General features: G+C 35.0%; 3 protein-coding genes across 3 annotated transcripts; 1 reads left to right on the forward strand and 2 right to left on the reverse strand.

Moving 5' to 3' along the window:
• Positions 1-564: 564 nt before the first annotated feature.
• Positions 565-1,716, reverse strand: LOC100261282 (cytochrome b-c1 complex subunit 9). The gene is made up of 2 exons (XM_002282634.5): positions 1,354-1,716; positions 565-829 (listed from the first exon to the last, which is right to left on the reverse strand). The coding sequence occupies exons 1-2, from the start codon at positions 1,471-1,473 to the stop codon at positions 662-664; spliced, it is 288 nt and encodes a 95-aa protein (XP_002282670.2). The 5' UTR covers positions 1,474-1,716; the 3' UTR covers positions 565-661.
• Positions 1,717-5,766: 4,050 nt separating this feature from the next.
• On the forward strand, positions 5,767-15,763 carry LOC100256192 (protein CIA1). Its single transcript, XM_002282658.4, has 10 exons — positions 5,767-6,217; positions 6,610-6,756; positions 7,014-7,232; positions 7,384-7,448; positions 11,231-11,296; positions 11,445-11,516; positions 12,211-12,273; positions 13,462-13,531; positions 15,197-15,280; positions 15,409-15,763. The coding sequence occupies exons 1-10, from the start codon at positions 6,041-6,043 to the stop codon at positions 15,478-15,480; spliced, it is 1,035 nt and encodes a 344-aa protein (XP_002282694.1). The 5' UTR covers positions 5,767-6,040; the 3' UTR covers positions 15,481-15,763.
• A 3,041-nt stretch (positions 15,764-18,804) lies between these two features.
• On the reverse strand, positions 18,805-19,826 carry LOC104880149 (protein BIC1). The gene has a single exon (XM_019221683.2). The coding sequence runs from the start codon at positions 19,483-19,485 to the stop codon at positions 18,970-18,972; it is 516 nt and encodes a 171-aa protein (XP_019077228.1). The 5' UTR covers positions 19,486-19,826; the 3' UTR covers positions 18,805-18,969.
• Between the last annotated feature and the right edge of the window lie 1,871 nt (positions 19,827-21,697).

Below are 21,697 nucleotides of genomic sequence, written 5' to 3' on the forward strand. Positions count from 1 at the left end.
ACTCCCTTATAGGTTTCTTGGAGTGGATAGCTTCCAAGTAGGGGTTGGGTTGTTTTGCTTTTTGTTTTAGGGGTTGTAGCCTTGTATACTTCCTATATGCTTTTCGGCTTTTTGCCTTCGTTAATATATTCGTTTACTTATCAAAAAAATAAAAAAAAAATAAAAATGTGACCCTATCTGTAATAACATTTACAGTCTTTCATCTGCAATGCAGTTTTGAAAATAGCCTAGCAAGATATGTTCCCCTAGCCTTGAGAATTCTGCTTATCATATACAGTACAAAATTTTTACCTTGATCACTTTACATGCAGCACAAATGTATGATTTTTTCCCACAGCACAAATAGGACATAGACACTTTGATTCTCTGATTATTCCATCTTTCGTTATGGCATAGTTTTAAAAACTTGGAAATTTTAGATGCCATAAAAAGGGATGCATCTGACACCAAAACTATAAAATGACATGTATAGAAGCTCTCAAATGTTTAGTTATGGCGTATGCCTCTCAGCTTTATCCTCTAATTAATTGCTGGATTTCTGGGAAAAAGAAAAAAGAAAGAAAATGAAAATTATAACCTCTGAGATCGTTATTTGGTCATAAAAACTTCAAAAATGAGTATTAAAGAATGAAACATTACTTAAGCCACCCAATAGACATTCCTATGACAATAGGCATGAGAAGGAAATTAGCAACCCGAGCAACACAATATATTGACAAGTGCATAAAAATAAATGCTGATCCACGTTTAGAAAACAAAACAAAAGCGTAGGTTGTAATACCCCAACATTGTTGCGCTCCCAGAGCTTATGAACTCCATAATCCACAGCCTAAAAACAGGAAATCGATTAGAATAAGAACCATCGTTTCAATCATTACCAAATAAAAAATAAAAACAAAAATGAAAAGAATCGACAGGAAAACGCCATATAAAGTGACACCATCTGCCAATACCATTGGAATCCTCGATCAACAAAAGAAAATAAAATTGTGAGGCAATTAAAAACCTCAAAAATTGCAGCAAAAGACCAAGATTTAATAGACAGATGTTCTTCCAGAACCCGAAAATGGGTTGCAACCACTGTCCTGCATTTAGTTGCTGAGATTAAAAAAAAAAAAAAAAAAAAAGTCTGCGAATTTTCCATTCCTTTGGATCCAATACAACCAGAACCTCTATTCATCCACTAGAGGAGATTTTCCTTTTATTTTCCTTCGATTTTCTCAGCAATCAAACACAATTATTTGGCTAAAATTGAGGTTTTCCATCTTCTTTTATTTCCCCGGGTTTTTTTTTTTCGCAGCGGTCAGTCAGATCGGATGAGAATCAATTGAAATCCATAAACTTAAAACTTACACGTTCTCCAGCGAAGGCGCCGAGGATGACGAAGGTAGCATAGACGGAGGTGCGGCGCATGATAACTCTGTAGAGGCCTTCGAGAAGACCACCTCCGCTTCTTCGAGCAGTGGAATCCATGGCTAGAGTTGTTGGGTTTGTGGGTCTCCTTCCTCTCTGATCTATCTGCTTAGGGTTTGCAGAGCAAAATCGGGAAAAGGTGCTGGTAAATAAGCCGTTTTATAGGTCAAACTTAAGTTGCCAAAAAACCGGTCGAAGTTCGACAAGTAGGCTTCGAAGCGGACGGGTAGATTTAGGCCCAATTCTGCTGTGGGCAATGTACAGCGTCTGGTGGGTGGGTTCCTACTGGTTGCAATCCGGCCCAGCCCTAAATTAGATTTGCGTCGTCTAGGATGGACTACTTTATGGCGTGTTTGGAAAGAAAATAAGATTTTTTTTTAATATAAAAGTACAAATAATAGTTAATTATATCTTTGAGAACTATTTTAGAGAATATATCTTGAAAGTGGGTTTTTAAAGAAAATTTCCATTTTTTTTTTTTTGGAAAAAAATTATCTTGTATTTTAGTATGTATTGTATTTGGACATTATTGGATAAATTATTAACAAGGTTTTTTTTAAGAAATATTAAATAATATTAATAAGTGAAATGTTTAAAATTACATAAATGACTAAATGTTATATCATATTTATTTATTAAATAACTCATACTACTACTATTTTTTGCAACATTCCATTTTCTTCCTATAGTAGATGTAATTAATCTTATATATGCAACAACCTTCTCATATATTCCCATGGATATAATGGATTAAACATGTGTTTTTTTAAATAAATAAAAAAATCTCCAATTGTTATTGGATTCACTTTCATCTATGACAATAGGTACAAGGTATTCGTGTCATTCCCATAAAATAGTTAGACGTCTCTCCTAATACATTCCTATGAATGATCATCCTTTCAAAAAACATGTTTTTGTAACTTTATTTTATAAAAAGGCGGTTTTGAATGTTGGAGTGCTCAAAGAGATAACCTATTCACACTCGACCTCATTATGCTCCTTAGATTTATGCTACATGCGATTATAGTCTATGGAACAACTTGTTATATGAGATGCTACGCTGTTTGACAATTTTCACATTTATTCTTCGTCTTATTTTAAATAACAACATGTAATATGACTCAATGCTATATGTTTTCCTCAACTTGTTATGCATTCCGCATCACTTCGTTTTAGGGTTATTTCTTAAGTTGTTTTTCATCTTATTATATGTAACATGAGATTGTATTTGAGTTCCTAAAAACCCTTGCACTATGATCAATCTCACGTGTTGTTATCATGTATGTCCTATTATTTAGTGTGAGATAAGCATGGATACCCTAGAAACAACCCTCACATGTATGTTTTACTATTACTCCCCGTTTCTTATTTTTCAATTGTAAAGTTTCAAAAAATCTCATGGCATGACAATAATCACTTAGTACTTTCCTAAAAGCATAGGCATTCCCAAACTTATGTCTCTCATTTAACTACATTTTCCCATTATTTTCAAAATAAAATATGGTTTAAACATATTCCTATATAGGTCATAATCATTTTCATAGCCAATTTCATCACATTCACAACCAAATTCTCCTCATTTGATTGAAAATTTGATTATTTTTCATTATTATTGCTTGTGTCAATTCATTTATTACCTTTATTGTCATTGCCCCTACTCATGAAATAGGTCATTTTCTAACTCATTATTGGATTCCTTATTAATCTATTCACTCGTGAAATCCATTTAGTATGATCGTTATTAAAACCAATTTCCTCATGAACTTCATCATCATGTTCACTTAGCCTATTATTCTTGTTTCTTGTATCATTTTTCTCGACTTTGAAGAATGCCTAGACCGAGCTATAGGTAATTGTAAAATCAAGGTTTGGTTAATCTCAGCTTTGATGATAAGAAAATGAGGTTTTAAACTAATGATTGTATTTCAAGTGTGATTTCAAAAGTGATATCACAAAGACAAAATCAAGTCAAAGATAAATCATTAAGAAGAAAACCTTAAAGATAAATGTTTTTCAAAACCTAAACTTCATAGGATTTCTTTGTAAGGTTGTTGGTGCATTAGATTTTTTATGCATTACATTATTAATTTATACACCAAAATCATCTAAAAGTAATTTTGTTTTAAATTCTTTAAAAATTACATGATTTCACGTTTTCAATTAAAATCTCATGTCAAATGTTTTTCAAATTTGTTTAAAAGGTTTTAAGTTAAAAATGATGGTTGTTGAGCCAAAAACGGCTCAACCGGTTGAATCGGATGAAGAACCGGTCGACTTGTTTATCTCAACTAGTTGAAGAGTGCAAAAATTTCAACTCTCTTCCAAAACGCTTGTTCAACTCGTCGAAGTCCAATCGAGGTCCAATGGTTACTTGCCAAACATTAAATGGTAACGACTAGACAACTGATCAAACCCCAACTCGATTGGTTGAACCCCCAGCGACCAATTTGATCGTTTTCCTTTATAAAAAGACTTCAATCTTTATTGTTTTAAGAGTTTAACCTTCCTAAATATTTCTTAAATATATATGAGCGTTGAGAGAGTGTTTTTGAGTGCACTATTGTTTTAAAAATTGCATATTATTAATGTACCTTTCAATCCTAGTTTTTCTTGTACATTTGAACATAAAGTTTTATACTGAGATTTTGTGATGATATTTTATATTTTCATTTGTAAATCTTTGACAATAAAAGTTTAAGTATGTGATATCACTTAGGGATTTCAAATGTGGGGTATCACTTGAGGGGTTGTTCAATAGCGGGATATATCTTAAGGATTATAAAGGATGTTTGGAGCCAAAAGTTCAAGAGGGTTGATTGAAACCATAATCCAATCGTATTGTTTAAAAGTTTTGTTTGGAAGTCTTAAAATAGTGAAACCTCAAGCTTGAGATTGAAATTAGAGGAGAGTGGACATAGGTCGGGTTGCATTAAACCATTATAAAAATATTGTATTTGCATTATCTCTTCCCCATTATTTTACTTTATATGTAATTGTCTTTATATTGTTTTATTATATATCTGTATATAATTGTTTCTTCTATTCATATAATTTAAATTTGCAAAAAGAGACCATCACTATATTCACCATCCTTCTAGGGGTAATTACCTTAGGTTGAATTAGTCTATTATGTTTGTTTTTTACGTCATTTTCTCAACCTTAAAAAATGCCTAGACTGAGCTATAGGTAATTATGACAGTCCAACCACTAAAGGCTTATTTATAGGAGGGACTCAACTTTAATAGCTATAACATCCCCCTATTAGTCCAACATATGAACATTTTGTTTTACCTCTTAGATTCAAAATATTTGCATCAATTTTCATCATTAAATGTAGGAACATAGTAGGTTACCATCTTGTTGATATAAACCAAGGCAACTCCATGATCTAAAATCTCTATCAATGCATCATTAAATAGGTCAAAGATGAAATACTTGTCCAAACTCGACACCGTTAATTATATAGATGTCCTTAATTGAAAAACATATTGTGAGCATTATCCATTTTAGATGTAATAAAAACCACTAAGAAACATGTGCTTGACGTTTACATTTATCAAGAACATTTGTTAATTTCTACATATAATATGCTTCTACAATGTGGAGGACTCAAAAACAAGGTTTATTTTAATACTCCCAAATACCATTGAAATTTTTTGTTTTATTTATGGTTTCCTTTGAAATCACATGGACTAGATTTAGAGATTTGTTCATGACTTCAATTAGGGACACAAGAGTATCTATTGAGCAGACCGACTATGGGTTAGATTTAACTAAGGCTTAGATCAAGAAAAATACAAAATGTGTATTCTAAAATGATTTTAACATTTTCATTCATGGAGAAGTTTTGAAAATAAGTAGAAAAGAAGAATCTTATAAAAATAATTAAAGAGTCAAATATAACATCCATTAAAATTTAAAAGTAGTTCCTATATTATTAAAAAATATTATTTGATACTAATTTTGGATTAAAAATGCAAAAATAATGAATATTTTAAAATTGTATGATATGTTTTAAAATATGAAAGATGAATTTCTACTTTACATATATTTTCAAAAAACACATAAAAACACACGTATTTTTATTTATTTTGTTTAATTTCAGACTTTTCAGTCAGTTTTTTTATTTTTTAATAATTTTTATTTTATTTTACTCCAAAAAAAAAAAAAGTCACGGATTCTTTTAGTCTGAGGGTATTACATGTCACGCATATGCGACAGTCACGGGAAAGGAAATCAGTGATTTTACGAAATAGGAAGGATACCAGTGTAATTATAAGCCAAGTCGGAGGAGATAATTATAATTTGCCCTTCCATTTATTTTCAACCCTTTTTTTTTTTGGTTTTAAATTTTTAAACTATATTTAGAAACCCTAACCCATCCCAAACCTGGCCGCCGAGCCAAAGGGCCAGCCCCCGGCTCCGAAAGTTCATTGAAAAGGATATTTACCGGATCGTCATCATTAAAGAATCCTTCCCCAAACATAAAAAGCGGTGTTGCCACAAGCTAACGCGATCCTTCACCGATTTGCGCGTGTTTCGAAGTCTACTCACTCGTGAACTCTTTTCATAGCACCAAAAGCCCAAACTCTCCCTCCCTCCAACAAAACATTTCATTTTTCCTGGGATGGATTTCTCGGAAGAGGGCTTGGAACTGAAGGAAATTCAGAGGCTGGAAGGACATAACGATAAGGTTTGGAGTCTGGCCTGGAACCCCACCAGCACTTTGCTGGCTTCTTGTAGCGGCGACAAGACCGTTCGAATCTGGCAACGTTCTCCCTCCACTTCTTCTTGGCACTGCAAGGTTTCTTCATTTTTTTTTCCTCAGTTTGGTTCATCAGAATATGTTGGAAATGTTTTGGTTCACTGGGTTTTACTTTGGCACTAAACGAGATGGTAGTATTAGGATGCTTGATTCGTCTCAAGTACTGAAAAAAACGAGGTTTTGGATTCATTTGTTTTTTTTTTTTTTTTCTGTTCTTTGTTTCCTCTCAATTCAGCAAACAGTTGGATCGATGATTGTATGTGTATGTGTGTGTGCTTTTTTAAAACTTATTGTTATTAATTTTTCTGTCCGAATTTGATTGTATTATGTCCTAGGAGTTTAATTATCGGATGATCGGTATCCAGAGTGGAGTCGAGGTATTATTATTATTGTTATTTTGAATTCATGATGATGTGGATGCTATTACGCAGGCAGTTTTGGAAGAAACACACACTAGGACAGTTAGATCGTGTGCTTGGTCACCGTCCGGCAAATTATTGGCCACAGCGAGCTTTGATGCCACTACTGCAATCTGGGAACTTATCGGTGACGATTTCGAGTGTGTATCCACTCTAGAGGTATTTCCATTTACGTCAATTTGGCTTTGATTTTGTGAGTAACTGTACAACTGACATTGTTCAGTAAGTCTTCAGTCTAATATCTCCAGTCTGCTAATTCCTTTGAAAAACATTTGTCATGGGGAATTTAATTTCCTTTATTCAGTGAGTTTCTCACTGTGGCATCTAAGCATGGACCATTGCCTCTTCTTTTCATCCACTCTTGGTTTATGTTTAATTGAATATTCATTTGGAACTTTTGGGCTTTTTGCGTGCAGGGACATGAAAATGAAGTTAAAAGTGTTTCTTGGAATGCATCCGGGTCTCTGCTTGCAACGTGTAGTAGAGACAAATCCGTGTGGATTTGGGAAGTGCAGCCTGGCAATGAGTTTGAGTGTGTTTCAGTGTTGCAAGGACATACACAGGATGTTAAAATGGTTCAATGGCATCCCATTATGGATGTGTTGTTCTCTTGCAGTTATGATAATACTGTTAAGGTGCAAAATATATTTTTATATATCATTTCTGTTTTGCATGTTCCTAGTCACAAGCCTATAGAATTAGTTGTTTGTTGTTTTATTTTAAGTCAGGCAATATGGACACTAGGATCAAATAATGATAATTGAGGTGTTGGTTATATATTCACAGATTTGGGCAGAGGATGGTGACAGTGATGATTGGCATTGTGTTCAAACTCTAGGTGAATCTAACAAGTATTAAACCTACCAAATCTCTCTCTCTCTCTTTCTCTCTCTCTCTCTCACTTATGTAGAGTTCTCTTTAAAAATTATTTATAGTGCTTTTTTTTTTTTCTTGTTTTTGTTTGTTGTTGGATATGCTGATTTCTTAGTTAACTGTTATTAATCTCTGTACTGATGTAATCAATCATTCTTATATCCATGAGCCAATAAGATGAAAATGTGTGGCTTCTCTAAAGTTACCTCTATTGTACCATATAGCATCAAGTTTTTTATGGTGATGAGCAATTGGGTTCTCTAAAGCTTTCTCATTTCTATGTTTTATTTGACTCACTCACTGGAAGGAATGTGTCTTTCCTAAGTCCCAACATGGTATCCGATTATCTGTAGAAATAAAATTCAGGATTTCATGATACATATGTTTTAATATTTCCACAGCACAAAGGGAGTTAAAGTACAAAAACAATTAAGCTTCTTTTGTTTATATTTTCATGGAAAAGGCTTTTTTGTTGCATTCATAGTTGGTATTCATCGCTTCTCGGGTAAAGAAGTGTCTACCCAATATTTGTGGAGATAGGATTGGTGTAATATTCTATCCTTGATGAATAATTCATCAAACCTCTTCTTGGACCCCCATCCTCTGGGTTATTGAAGATGAACTTGATGGTGGTCTTCTTGTCATTCAGCTCATGCCCTTGTTGGAGTAATTTGTGAGGTTCACATTGGGATTATCATTTTTCTCAAAGGGATTCTATTAAAACACGAGATTCTAGCATGTCTCCAAGACTTTAAAGAGGGAAACTTGATGATTTTGTCTAACTTCTGTGGATGACAATTGTGCTAATGTGATTACTCATACTGCAATTGGTTTAGGGAAGGCCTTGGTGATATGCAAAACCTTGCGTGGGGAATTTTTGGTTTTTGGTGGATTTTCTTAGTAGCTTTCTCATTCTAGGTAGATATCTTGCCCAATAGAGGAGCATTTGAGTGTTAACACTATTTTGAAAAATTATCTTCTCATGAAGTGGCCTTTTTGGTTTTTTGGTGTTGCTAGTTGTGGCTCTAAGATGATTCAACTCACCCCCACCTGTCACCATTTTTTTTTTGTTCTTGTTGTTGTTTTTTGTTTTTTGTGTTTTTTTGTTTGTTTGATGAGAGGTGATCTCCTCCTTCCCACTGTTCTTATTCTCCTTTTCATCAATAGTGCTTCATTTCACAAGAATATTGGATTTTAAAGCAGATAATATTGATGCTTGAGGATCATGTGAAATGTTGTTTAAATGGATCCAACTCATGTGATACCTATGTAAAAAAGATACATTTTTGTTCGTTTTTGGCAACATGCTGTATTTTGTTTTTATTTTATAGTTTTGGTTGTGGCTTAGGCTATGGTAATATTTGATTTCAATTTTATAGTGTTTTTATCCTAAAATGCTTTTGTGGAGGGAAGACAAATTTTGGATGTTGCTTTGATAGCTAACGAGGCTATAGATTCACTTTTGAAAAGTAATAGTTGTGGGCTAATTTGCAAGCTTGATATAGAGGCGGCGTATGATTATGTGAGTTGGAGCTTCTTACTCATGATGCTAAAAAAGATGGGTTTTGGTGATAGGTGGATTAGTTGGATCGAGTGGTGCATTTCTACCTTGAGATTCTCTATTCTTGTCAACGATTCTTCTTTGGGCTTTTTTCAGAGCTCTAAGGGGTTGAGGCAGGAGGATCCCTTTTCTTCGTATTTTTTTGTGATTGTCATGGAGACTTTCAATTGTTTGCTTAAGAGGGCTAAGGTTGAAGGTTTCCTGTCGGGGTGGCAGGTGAGAGGTAATGGAAGAAAGGGGGTGGATGTTTCTCATTTGCTGTTTGCCGATGACATGTTAGTTTTTTGTGAGCCTTCTCCAAATTAGTTGACTTACTTGAGTTGGGTACTTATGTGGTTTGAGGTCATTTCAAGGTTGAGAGTTAACTTGGATAAGAGTGAGTTAATCCCAGTGGGGAGGGTGGAGAATGTAGGGGGGGTTGGCTCATGAGTTTGACTACAAGGTTAGGGTGCTCCCATCCTCTTACTTGGGCCTCCCTTTGGGTGCTCCTTTTAAGTGTGTGACAGTTTAGGACAACATGGAGAGGTTTCAGAAAAGACTAACTCTTTAGAAAAGGCAATATATTTCTAAAAGAGGGGAGGGGGGACTCACCTTAATTCATAGCACTCTCTCCAGCTTACCCATTTATTTTATGTCCTTTTTTTGCATTCCAAGATTGGTTGGGCTAAGGTTGAAGCAAATTCAAAGAGACTTTCTTTAGGGATGAGGGACCCTTGAGAGGAAACCTCATTTGGTTAGTTGGTCTATTGTCTGTTTAGACAAAAGAAAGGGTGGATTAGGGTACGGGAATCTCTCGTTGCTCAATAAAGCATTTTTGTGCAAATGGAGTTGGTGTTTTGCTAAGCAGAAAGGGGCTTTTTGGAGGCAAGTTATTAACAGAAAATACAGGGAAGAGGAAAGAGGGTGGTGCTCCTCTGAGGTGAGGGGAGCGTATAGGGTAGGGTTGTGGAAAGCCCTCAAGAAGGAGGGAGATTCATTAAGTTGCAAAATTACCTTTTTGGTGAGGAATGGTAGGAGGGTGAGGTTTTGGAAGGACAAGTGGTGTGGTGATGAGCTTTTGTGCATTTATTTTCCTTATTTGTTGTAGCTTTTTCTAAAGGGGTGTTGGTGGAGGAGATATGGAACCATTCTCTCGAGGGAGGGTGTTGGGCCCCTCATTTCCCTAGGTGACTCAACGATTGAGAGTTGGAAATTGTGGAACATTTCGACTAGAAAGGAAGAGGGTGTTTAGGGATAGGGACGATGAAATTTTATGGACTGAGTCGAAGGATGTGGCGTTCTTTGTCAAGACCTTGTACAAGGTGTTGGAGCCAGGAACAAACAAGTGTGATTTGGAATTCTTAGGTACTGTTAAGGGTGGTTTTCTTTGTTTGAGAGGCTACTTGGAAGAAGGTTCTAACTTTGGACCATATTCAGAGGAGAAGGTGGTCCTTGGTGAATAGATACTTCCTATGCCTCAAAGGGGAAAAATCAGTTGATCACATCCTTCTTCATTGTGATAGAATGAGGGTCTTATGGCATCTTTTGTTCTCCCTATTTGGTGTGTTGTGGATGTTCCTTCTTCAGTTAGATAAGCTTTGCTAGGATGATATGGTTTCTTTGTGGTCAAGAAAATGAAAAAGACTTGGTGGACTGCTCCTTATATGCCTTTTTTGTTTTTCTATTGTTTGGAAGAAAAGAAATGGTAGGGTGTTTGAAAATGAGGGGTGGTCAATTCAAGGGTTCAGACTCTCCTTTATTTGTAATCTTTGGGTGTGGTGCAAGTTGTATATAGTTCCTAATCCTCTTTCCATTGTAAGCTTTGTGGACTGGTTGGGTTCGGGCTAAGGGGGGTTGTTGTTGGTGTCCCTCTTTGTTTTTGTGTCGCCTTTAAATGTTTCTTTGTGTACTTCCTATGTACTTTGGAATACTTTTTTTTACTTTCTTTTTTATAAATTGTTTCTGTTTACCTATGAGGAAAAAAAATAAATAAAATGATTTCAATACCTAATAACATTTTCTGCATCAAGACCTTCTTATTCTTTAGTTAGATATGGTTCTTATTCTTTGGCTTTTTGGCATGCTATCATGGGCTTAATACATTGAAATCTCTACATGGCCTTTATGATTCTTTATAAATTTCTGGGAGTCAGGACTGCTTGTTATATATATATATTATGGAATCTAATTCAAATGCATTCTTATACATTTTTTCTTCAGTGGGCACACCTCTACTGTTTGGGCTCTTTCTTTTAATCCAGAGGGGGACAAAATGGTTACCTGTAGGTATGTGAAATTGGTCTCACACCATCATGACCACTAATTAGATTTTATACTAGAACCTATAAATGGCACCAATAAGGATATCACTAATTGAAATGAGAACTTACTGACAAAGAGTGTCATATTTAATGATAGTGAACTGATTTTGCAGTGACGATCTTACTGTAAAGATATGGGACACGGATAGCATAACAATGCAAGCTGGTGAAGGATATGCACCTTGGTGAGTAACATCCTTGCCTATGTATTTAGTTTTTCACTTTCTTCAATTTTTTTCAGTTTGAAGCATCTTATTATACAATCTGTTACTTAAACATGACTATTAAACAAACAAAGAAAATCTTCTGTTCTATTTTGCTTTCAATTTTGAGTTATTCTTCATATAGGCATTACATGCACTTGCATATATTTGAATTAAATATTCCGTCTCCATGTTAAGTACTTGTATAACCTGGATTATTTGAAAGGAAAGCACACCTGATGAGTGTCTTCATGTGTTAGATTTTCAGAGTTCAGTGTGTCAGGCACATTATATCAAGATTTGACACTTGTGACTGACCTAGTGAATTTGGCATTGGAAAATAAGCCTTTAGAGATTTTGGAATGCTATAAATTCACTACTACTCTTGATGCTGTCCTGGAAAGGTCAAGAAAAATGCAAATCTAACTATGGTAAGCTTGAGCCATGATGGAATGGAGATATCATATCTCACTTTTCTGAGTAGGGTCGTAAATTGGTATTAAACTATGATTTCAGGGACAAGAAAAAGGATCAGTCTATTTTATTGTTCGCTGACATGCAATTTTAAAATGACTTGTTTTAAGTCTTCTATGAAATATCTCTATTTAGAATTTTTCTTGTCAGCATGGTTATAAAATGTTCTTTGTTCTTTCTAATCTTCTATTTTTTTTTCCAGGAAACATCTTTGCACGCTCTCAGGCTATCATGATCGAACAATCTTTTCAGCACATTGGTCAAGGTAGGAACTGTCCATTCAGTTACAATAAATATTTATGTCACATATAGGTATAGATGCATTTAGATTTCCTGTTGTTTTGCTTGGATCTCTCTCTTAATCTCTGTGCATATTTTCATAAGTTATTCATATGCCTCATCTGCAGGTGCTATCATTACAGGATATGCTTGTGCTCCAAACCATTTCTTTACAATAATTATAGGAATTTGTTTTCCCATGAATAGAAAAAAGCTTTATTTTTGTCTTACACCATTAACACCACTGAGAATCATTTTTCTAAAGCTTTAGGTTGGAGTTACCAGGATATTAGTCAATACTCATGTTGTCAAAAAGTCAATTCTTGTGTTAAGAAGGATAAAAGGATTGAACTTTGAAATGGGGAAGGTTAGTGGGTGGTTCAAGGTTCTAGTCCCAATGGGAACAAAAAATTTCCTATTAAAAAAAAAAACTCATTACCATCATTTATGCTTAATATCTATTGCTTTAGTTTTGAAGTTCATTTGATGAAAATATTATGGAGGGGCCCACAAATTTCACCCAAGAGAAACAGGTTAATTGTGGTAAATATCATTTAATTTGGAATATTATGTGGACATTGTGGTTGATTTGGTTGAATCATTTTGACCCCATTTAATAGAAAGATATTATTTGAACAAAAATAGATGTTGGGTCTTAATTAATTCAACATGAGACAATCAACTTTTTCTATTTTCTTTATTGAGAAAATTAATTGTATGGTTTGATTCAATTAATTAGGTGATCATTGAGTTACTGAAAATCTTTGTCTAGTTGTTGTGGAATTTGGTATAGTACCATGTTTGATCTAGTCTTTTGAACTAGGGTACATGCCTCAAGATTTAATTTGTCTTCTTGGGTCTGCATAAGAACATCAGTAAATTACATCAACACCAAAACCTTTTCCTTCACTCATATCTAATGCATAGGGTCACTTGAATGCCCAGCTGTTTACACCAAGGTCACTTGGGAAGCATCTTGGTAACCATTGGTTATTGGTTCACTGGTGCCATGTTATTTCATTTTCAATCAGGAATCTATTGGTATTCTTTTCTACTTGCTTTATGTGATCTTATGCATTTGGGTATCATTATTGGGATGTGTGGATAATTTAGTTGTACTTTATTGCAACTCCAATGTCCTGATTTTATTTTATTTGATCTGTGAATGTGACAGGGAAGGGATAATTGCCACTGGAGCTGCTGATGATGCCATACGATTTTTTGTTGAGAGCAAAGACGGCTTGGTATTAACATCCATCCTTCCTTTCATTCATCAAATTCCTCATTCACATCATCAGTCAGCTGCCTCATTGTTTCCATACTGCAGTTGTCTCTTTTCCATCAGATATTCTGTAACTTGCCTTTTCTGTTTACCTACCATCCCAATTCATCTGGTAAAATTAAATCTCTTATGAATGCTTAGAAATTGCTGCCCAATTAATTTTACCTTCAAGTAATCATGCAGATAAATTGCAGAAGAATGTGCTATACCAAGCTAACCAAACCTCCATTCTCTGATTTCTTCTTCTTGACTATCAGAGTTCTAAAGTAGCTTCTGCACTATTCTAGTCATTAATTATTCTCTTACTTTTTACAAAAGCACCTTCAGTTTTGTTCTGGGTTGAAAATACAAGAACTAACCATGATTCAGTTTTTAGATGACCATGGTTTGATTGTGGTTTTACGAACACTTTTTGGAATGGATTAGATTGCATGTAGATGAATCTCCCATGGCCATGATAGGCTTTGTAGAATGGATTAGTTCAAAGTAAGGAGAAGGGGTGAGGGGTTTATTTTTTGCTCCTTTTCTCTTCCTTCTGTTTTCCTGTTTTGGGCGACATGTCTTTTTTGCGTGTACCTTGTTGCACCTTTGAGCCTTTGATTTAGGTGTTTCTCTTATTTGTACACATTCTTCTGAACTGCCAATCAAAAAAAGAAAAAGAAAAAAACAATCTGAACCAAGTTCCAACCCTGACACTGACGATGCAATCTTGAGGTAGATAGCGATATTTCAAAGATTGATTTCTTTCTGAAGTAGCTTAAGTTCAGTTCTGGGTTGAGGCAGAACAAACACCAAGCAAAGCTAAGGTAGTTGCATAACACTAGCAATAAAACTTTAGATTTCTTCTGGTATCTTCTCATTACATTATCTACTGTTACTTGTCACATCTGTACCTTCATGATCTTTAGTGGTCTAGTAATCCTTTTTCATGTTTCATCTCCCCCCCTTGAGATGACAGTGGAAATTAATCATCTGTGAGTTCTCATTAGCACAAGTTTTAATCAATTCAGCCTTTTGTAGGCTGACTCGAAAGATACAAATATGTGTTTTTACCCAAGGACCAATGGTATTAAGGAATCCAAGTTCTTTTGTTTGGCTGCCTTGGAAGGTGAAGCTTTCCTTTCCTTTTTCCTCCTCTAAGTAAACCATGGAAATACCAATCGGTGGTTGGCCATTGTAAAGTTGAAGTGCACTGAATGACTTTAGCATTTTTTATCTTAGTGAAGTATTGAAGTGGATAACAGGAGATTAGACACTTGTTTTTTTGCATGTGGACGATTCTTTTAGATGCATACCTAATCAAAGGAAATGTGGTTTTTTCGAGTTTGCTTGTGGATGCAAGGAAATTTTTTATGCTTGGTTTTATCTTAGCCTCTTTTTGGCTTAAAAAGTTTGAACCTGACAATTTACTATATTAAGGAAAGTGTTTTTCTTATATTTGGTAAATTGGTTAGAAATTTATACATTTTCAAATTATTTAATCTTTATATAGAAGAATTAAAATATTTTTATATAGAAGAGGTAAAATAAGTGAAATGAGTTTGAAATAACACATTTTTCTTTTCTTTTAATTTTCCTCTTTATTTTCTTGGGAACCAAAAATAGCCTCAGTGTTTCTGTACTGCAGGTTGATGGGCCTTTGTATAAGTTGATGTTGAAGAAGGAACAGGCTCATGACATGGACATAAATTCGGTGCAGTGGAGCTCTGGGGTAAGATTTGTTTCTGGAATCTAATGTCTTGGTTAGCTAAAAGGGCCACCTACTCTATTTTATTTTCATTGCCATTACATGAGCCGCTTATCACAATTTTATTTTCCATCGTTGTTGCAACTTATCAGGAGAACCGGCTACTGGCTTCTGCAAGTGACGATGGTACAATAAAGATATGGGAGCTGGCTTCTATAACCTGATATAACTTTGAATTTTTTCGATCATTTGGCCTAAAAATTTTCTTAATGTCTGCAGCAATGTGTATGTGTATTATGTGGTTCGAAACTTTAGAAGAGAAGAAAATAAATATTTATTTAGGAATGTTATTGTAATCATACGGGGCAGAAGTTATTTATTAACTTCATAACAATTGGGCTTATGGCTAAAAGAAATTGCCTCGATCCCATCGACCATCAACTCAGCTTTTACTAATGGGTCGGTATGAAATAGAAGCGGTGGGATAATCGCTGCTTTACTGTGTTTCATTTTGTTGCAGCTTTTTGAGCCTTAAATATCGGGTGGTTGTAAAAAAATGTTGAATTGACAGGAGCTTAGTTGTCGAATGGTTGAGTTGTCAATTTCTGACGACCTGGATCGAGTAATTTGGTAGGATGTCGCTACTGGAAAGTTTGACGGTGCATTGGAAGTATTGATTGGTGTGATGATGAATGCCTCTTACAAGGTGTGTGTCAAGATATGGGATTTTCAGAGAAAATGAAATGTCGAATGGGGACGTGTTACGCTGTTGGATCCCAGGTAGCATGTCGAACCATGAAATGTAGTGAAAAGAGCATGATATGGGGATGGACGGTGGCAGGGAGTTGTTTTTAAGATTTGTTTTGTCGTCCAACATAGAATAGCGGATTTATAAGTGCATTTATGGTGGTAAAAACATTTGATTTAGATTTAAAGGCACTAAAAGAAAGAAGATAGAAATAAAAAATAAATTGTAACTGAAGTTCAGAACCTATCGACATGCCTTTTTTCCTTCTTTTTTTTCAAAACATAAATACTTTTCATTTTTTTCTTCTCTAACTCTATTTTGTCTTTGTTTTATTTCGTATTAGAAAGGATAGAGCTGTCCATCATGGGTTTAGCCCTTTTCCAAACTCATGTGCAACATTTAGCTCAAATCATTTGATGTTACTAAGTCCCACTTATGTTACTAAATTCTACTTATATTACTAAGTCAATCTATCCCCAATCTTAACTTATTATATTAAGAAATTGGTAACTACAATAAATAAACTTTGTATTGTAAAAGAATACAATCTTAGGAAGTTTTTAACTTACTTAATGTCTTAGCTAAATAAGACCATCTCCTAATTATAAGCATCTAAGGAACTCTTTGAAACCCACAAAAGTTCCACTTTATCCTAAAATTCTATGTAAGGCTATGTATAAAGTGTGTATAACAATACTTTGAAACTCTTTAAAATGATTTAAACACTTATCTCCCTCTCTTGTATGGACGACTCTAGGCTTTTCTAAAAGTTTCAACAATTTTTCACTAATAGTCAAGTATAGATTGCTCCAAAAGGTTCTAAAAGCTTCACACTCTCCTTCAAAAGCTTAAGGGAGGGTCATTTGAATAGATTGTGACACTTCTCAAAAAGAAGATACCACCATTGCCATTGTAACTTAATTTAATTTCCAATGACATTTACAACCGATTGGTCATCCACTATGATAACTTCAAAATATCTTTCCATATGCCACTGAATATGTGTGGCTTTGGCACCTCCACCCTTGTGCCTCATGAGTGGCCATAACTCACGCTGACACCACGGTTTTATAAATGACCAAGTCTTATCAAATATCTTGATCATGTGTCTCCATATGTGCTATCATGACCTTTATCCTTGACTCTAAGCTAATGAGCATGCTCATGACCTTATCTTAGAATGATATGAACTCTTAGTACAATAGTGGTTGAACTTGTGAAACTAACACTCTCCCATGAAGGTCTTGGATGTGTTCTCTTAGATCCTTCATGCCCTTCTTTGTCCTTTGCTCTATCAACTCCATCCCTTCTCGAGCATCTGCCAAGACTAGCTCCATTTTTGCTAGCCTTGCATCCATGTGGGAAATGACATTACAAGACTTCTCCTTCCTTTCCTCACTATGTGTAGTAGGGCCAGTCTCCCTCTCATAAATTTGATCTTATCTTACTATGCTAAGCATATCTTAATTTACTATACTAAGTAATGTTATGCGACTTGCTAGCTATGATGCACAACGAAGACAATGCTTGAAAGGAAGTTTTGTATTGCACAAAAATGTTTTATAATATTAAGAAGCTCTCAACTTGCTTGGTGTCTTGATCAAATGAGACCACCTCCTATTTATAAGCATCCAAAGAACTATTTGGAATCATAGAGGTTTCTACCCTAGAATTCTCTAGAATGCTTGTACAAGGCTATATACAAAGTATGTATAAGAGTATTCTATAATTTTTAGAATGCCTGAATTCTTTCCCTATCTTTCACTTTTGTCTAGAAATGTGTGGATATCTTTAAGCTTTTCTAAAAATTTCCACACTTCTCCACTAGTAAGCCAAGTATTAATGACTCCCAAAGTTTCGTAAGGCTCTTACCCTTCTTTAAAGGTTCAAAGGAGGGTCATTTGAGCAGATTATGACACATCATACATAGTTAAAAAAAAGATGCCACCATTACTATTCTCAATCACACCGATGACCTTTACAATCACCAAACCTACCTTACAACACCACCTTTAATCTCCATAACCAATAGCAATATTTTATAGATATTTTTGCAATTTCATATATGATGACCCATGTTTTAATTCTAGGGTTTCCCTGTTCTCTTTCAAAACTTAGATGAAAATAAAATTTTGATTTTCAGGTTAAAACAAATGAAATGTTACTTCTAGGATATCAAGATTATTTTATTATTTTTAATCAAATAACCTAAAAATAGAAGTGAAGAATAATATGATTAAAAAGCATCCTATATATTAAATAAAGTAAATAAAAATAATTTGAAGATGAACAATACAAAATGATTCCTGTATTTGCAGATGAGTGTAGATCATCTTTTAACAGATTCATAGACTCTTAATCTTTAGTCCAAAAAAAGAAAAAAGAAAAAGAGGGATTCATCATTCATGTACGATCTGCCTCCAACTAACATGGTTTGGGAATATCCATGTGAATAGCTTCAAAATCATCCGTTTATTATTTATTCATGTTCATCGGCTATTTGATAACTAGTCATTCGTTTGTCGACCTCTTCAATGGTGGGCAGCATACAGGAAAAATTGTCGATATTACCTGCTCCAATTCTTCATATCAAGATCAAACAAAATGCAATATACATCCCCTCCCAAAAAGGGAAAATAAAGTGTAACCTACTTCCCTGATTGATTAAGCAAAGCACCGACCGGTGCACATAAACAGATCAGTTTGGAGGCCAACCACAACTCAATTCTCAGCACTGAAATGGCACATGAGATTGGTCATAAACAAAGAAAAAAAATCATCTGCAATGTACCAGCATACATAACTCGAAAACAAATCATACACATAACGTATATTTATTTGTATTTTTTTTTGTTTAGTATCAACAAAACAAACATGGAGATAAGGATAAAGCTCAGAAATGGGCAGGTTATTGTGATGAAAAGGAAAAAAAAAAATGAAAAAGGAAGCTAAACTTACACTTAAACTAGGAATAAATCTTACATCTATTCTCTATCCTCAGTCCGCTTGGACTAGGTCTTCTTCCCTCGGCCACCAGCGCTGCTCGAGCTGACATTATTCTACTAGTCACTAATGAAGCATCGAAGACGGAGCAGTCAACCCAGTCCTTCATCAGCTCCTCCTGTCCCCACATATCCGGAATCCCCACGCTGCCCGCCACCTCAACTCGGTGCCTCTTCAGCCTCTCGCGTCCGCTATCCTCCGATGAGGCCAAGGCCTCCGTTTTGATGGGTTCTTTTGAGACATCCCCCACTGCACAAGAAGATCCAGCCTGTAATTCAGTTTCATCGTTGACTGGAGACTGTCTTTGTGATTCGGCTTGCTCGGCATCAAAGGGGTTGTGTGGTTCAACAACTTGATCCTCGCAGGGCTGGTGGTGCTTGGGCTTCTTGCGCTCTGGTGCAACTGACACACCAATTGGATGGTTGGGGTGTTCACTCGAAGTCTGTCGATCCACTGAGTTGGTTTCTTCTTCAGCCATGAAAGGAGAAACGGGTAATTAAGCCGGGTAGCAGCTGCTTCTTTGTCTTCTTCCTTTGCTTCTTCTTCCTTCCTCCTCTTCCTCTGGTTGTTGGTTCCTCCTGTTGAAGATTACATGGAGCTTTATGTGTGGGAATAAAGGCAAGGAGAATGGATGGGGTGTTAGTTTCCACGTCACTCTAATGTGCTTTTGTATGGTGAATGACAAGTGTACGTGTCTTGCTTGACACTGGATTCCATATTGTGTGGCTTGCTTCACGTTTGATATTCACAGAAAGGAAAAAAGACGAAAACAAAATTTCGAAGAGAGAGAGAGAGAGGTAGCCAGGTGTCTTTCCTTGGAAAACGATTTTTGGAGGATTGTGAGGTTGATTTTGATTTTGTGTTGGAGATTTTTGGGAATTTGCAGGATTTTGAGTTTGCGGCAAAGGGTATTTATGGAATATCACTGGTCATATAGTGCTGTATATTACATTTATAGGGATGGAGACTTGCCTGCATGTGGAGTGGGATGGCTGAAGGAGATATTTTCTGACGGAAACCTCAGTCACCACCCTTTACATTTATTTATTTTATTTTATTTGCCAACCATCTTACAAAAACCATCATTTTTCTTTTCTTTTTTTTAAAAAGAAGACAATATTAACTGGTTCATGCGCTAATAGCTTGTGACATGTGAGATTTGAATCTTTTGAAACCAAGATCAATCACCGCCACTCTTTACATTATGGACCACCTTCCCTCACATTATCACATTTATGCGACAGCTACTATTCCACCTATTGCGTGTTTCATGCTTTGACGGTTTGGCCGCCCACTCATGAATCATTTCAAAATTAAGACCCTTCACCAAATCTCATCATCATCATCATCGATCACTTGTTAGGATCTTCGAAATTATAGTATTAATGATATTTGTAATATTGGTACACGTAACGCCATTCTCTTGCATGTTTCATGCTCATGGTGCATTAATTTTTTACGTAGATGTTTGGATCTTTTCAAATATGTTAAGACCCTTCACCCACCAACCCAATAGATTCAAAATTAAACCATAGATACGTTACCTACCTCTTACATTAATCACATACGATAATGGTAACATGCAACAAAGTTAAGAATATATAATCCAATTGTGTCCAAATTAAGGATACTAATTAAGTTTATGAGCATTTGAACACCCTTCTCCTCTGATAATTGATTTTTAAGAATGAATTTTACCCTATCAAAAGGCTCTCATTATGTGAGGGGTTCTTAAAAACAGTTTCATATTTTTAAAAATAAAAAATTGATATTTTTAAAATATTGTTTTAAAAAATAATTATCTAAATATTATATTTAAAAATATGATAAACAAATTAAAAATATTTTAGATTAAAAATTTTTTTTTTTTGCTTTACAAAAAACCGTTTTTGATCGGGTTAAAAAGGCCGCTAGCGTTAAATCCAAAGCTGACAACTGTGTTGCAAATTGGAATGATTTGACCTCAAAAAAACAAATGACAAGCAGCAATCAATTAATAATAAAGAGGAAATGAAAACAAAACCAGGCGTCGCCATCTCCCATGTTGGATACTGCGGATGTACGTACGTACATGCATGTTGATGTTCTCACCCTTGTTTCTACTCGGCTTCAAGAATATTTTCAATGATTACGTACAGATTTCTCCATTAATTTAACGGTTCAATAGAGATATAGAGGTGATGTTTGGGCAGATTATAAAATTGGGATTTGTTTGGGTGAAAAAAAGAAAAAAAGAATTATAAAAGGGTCGGGGGTTGAAAAAGAAATAGTTGTATTTAGCTAAGGGTGAGTTTAATGGTACTTGTCCAAAAGCGTAACTAAAAGCCCAAAATAATGAGGAATGAGGAATGAGGACAAGTGAACCCACCATTGGGGGCCTGTGGCATGGTAGGGCACGTGTTTCACGTGGGTGTGTCCCAAACACTAGTCTGGTCTTGTCATGTCTTTAGGTTAAGCCCCCCATTGTTAGTCCTTCGGCACCTAAACAATTATTGAAGTAAACTTATGTGTCTTTTCACTTCTTTACTATTAACATGTCCCTCCATAAAAATGACATCACCTTATTACAGTCCTAGGAAGCCCAAAATAATGTCAATGGAAGAAAACAAACTCAAAATCATTCATAAAAAACTTAAAAATAAAAATAAAAATGTGAATGTCATTTATTGAGTGAAAATTATTCTATTATA

Source organism: Vitis vinifera, chromosome 8 (genome assembly GCF_030704535.1).
Source record: "Vitis vinifera cultivar Pinot Noir 40024 chromosome 8, ASM3070453v1".
In the NCBI taxonomy this organism is placed as follows: domain Eukaryota; kingdom Viridiplantae; phylum Streptophyta; class Magnoliopsida; order Vitales; family Vitaceae; genus Vitis; species Vitis vinifera.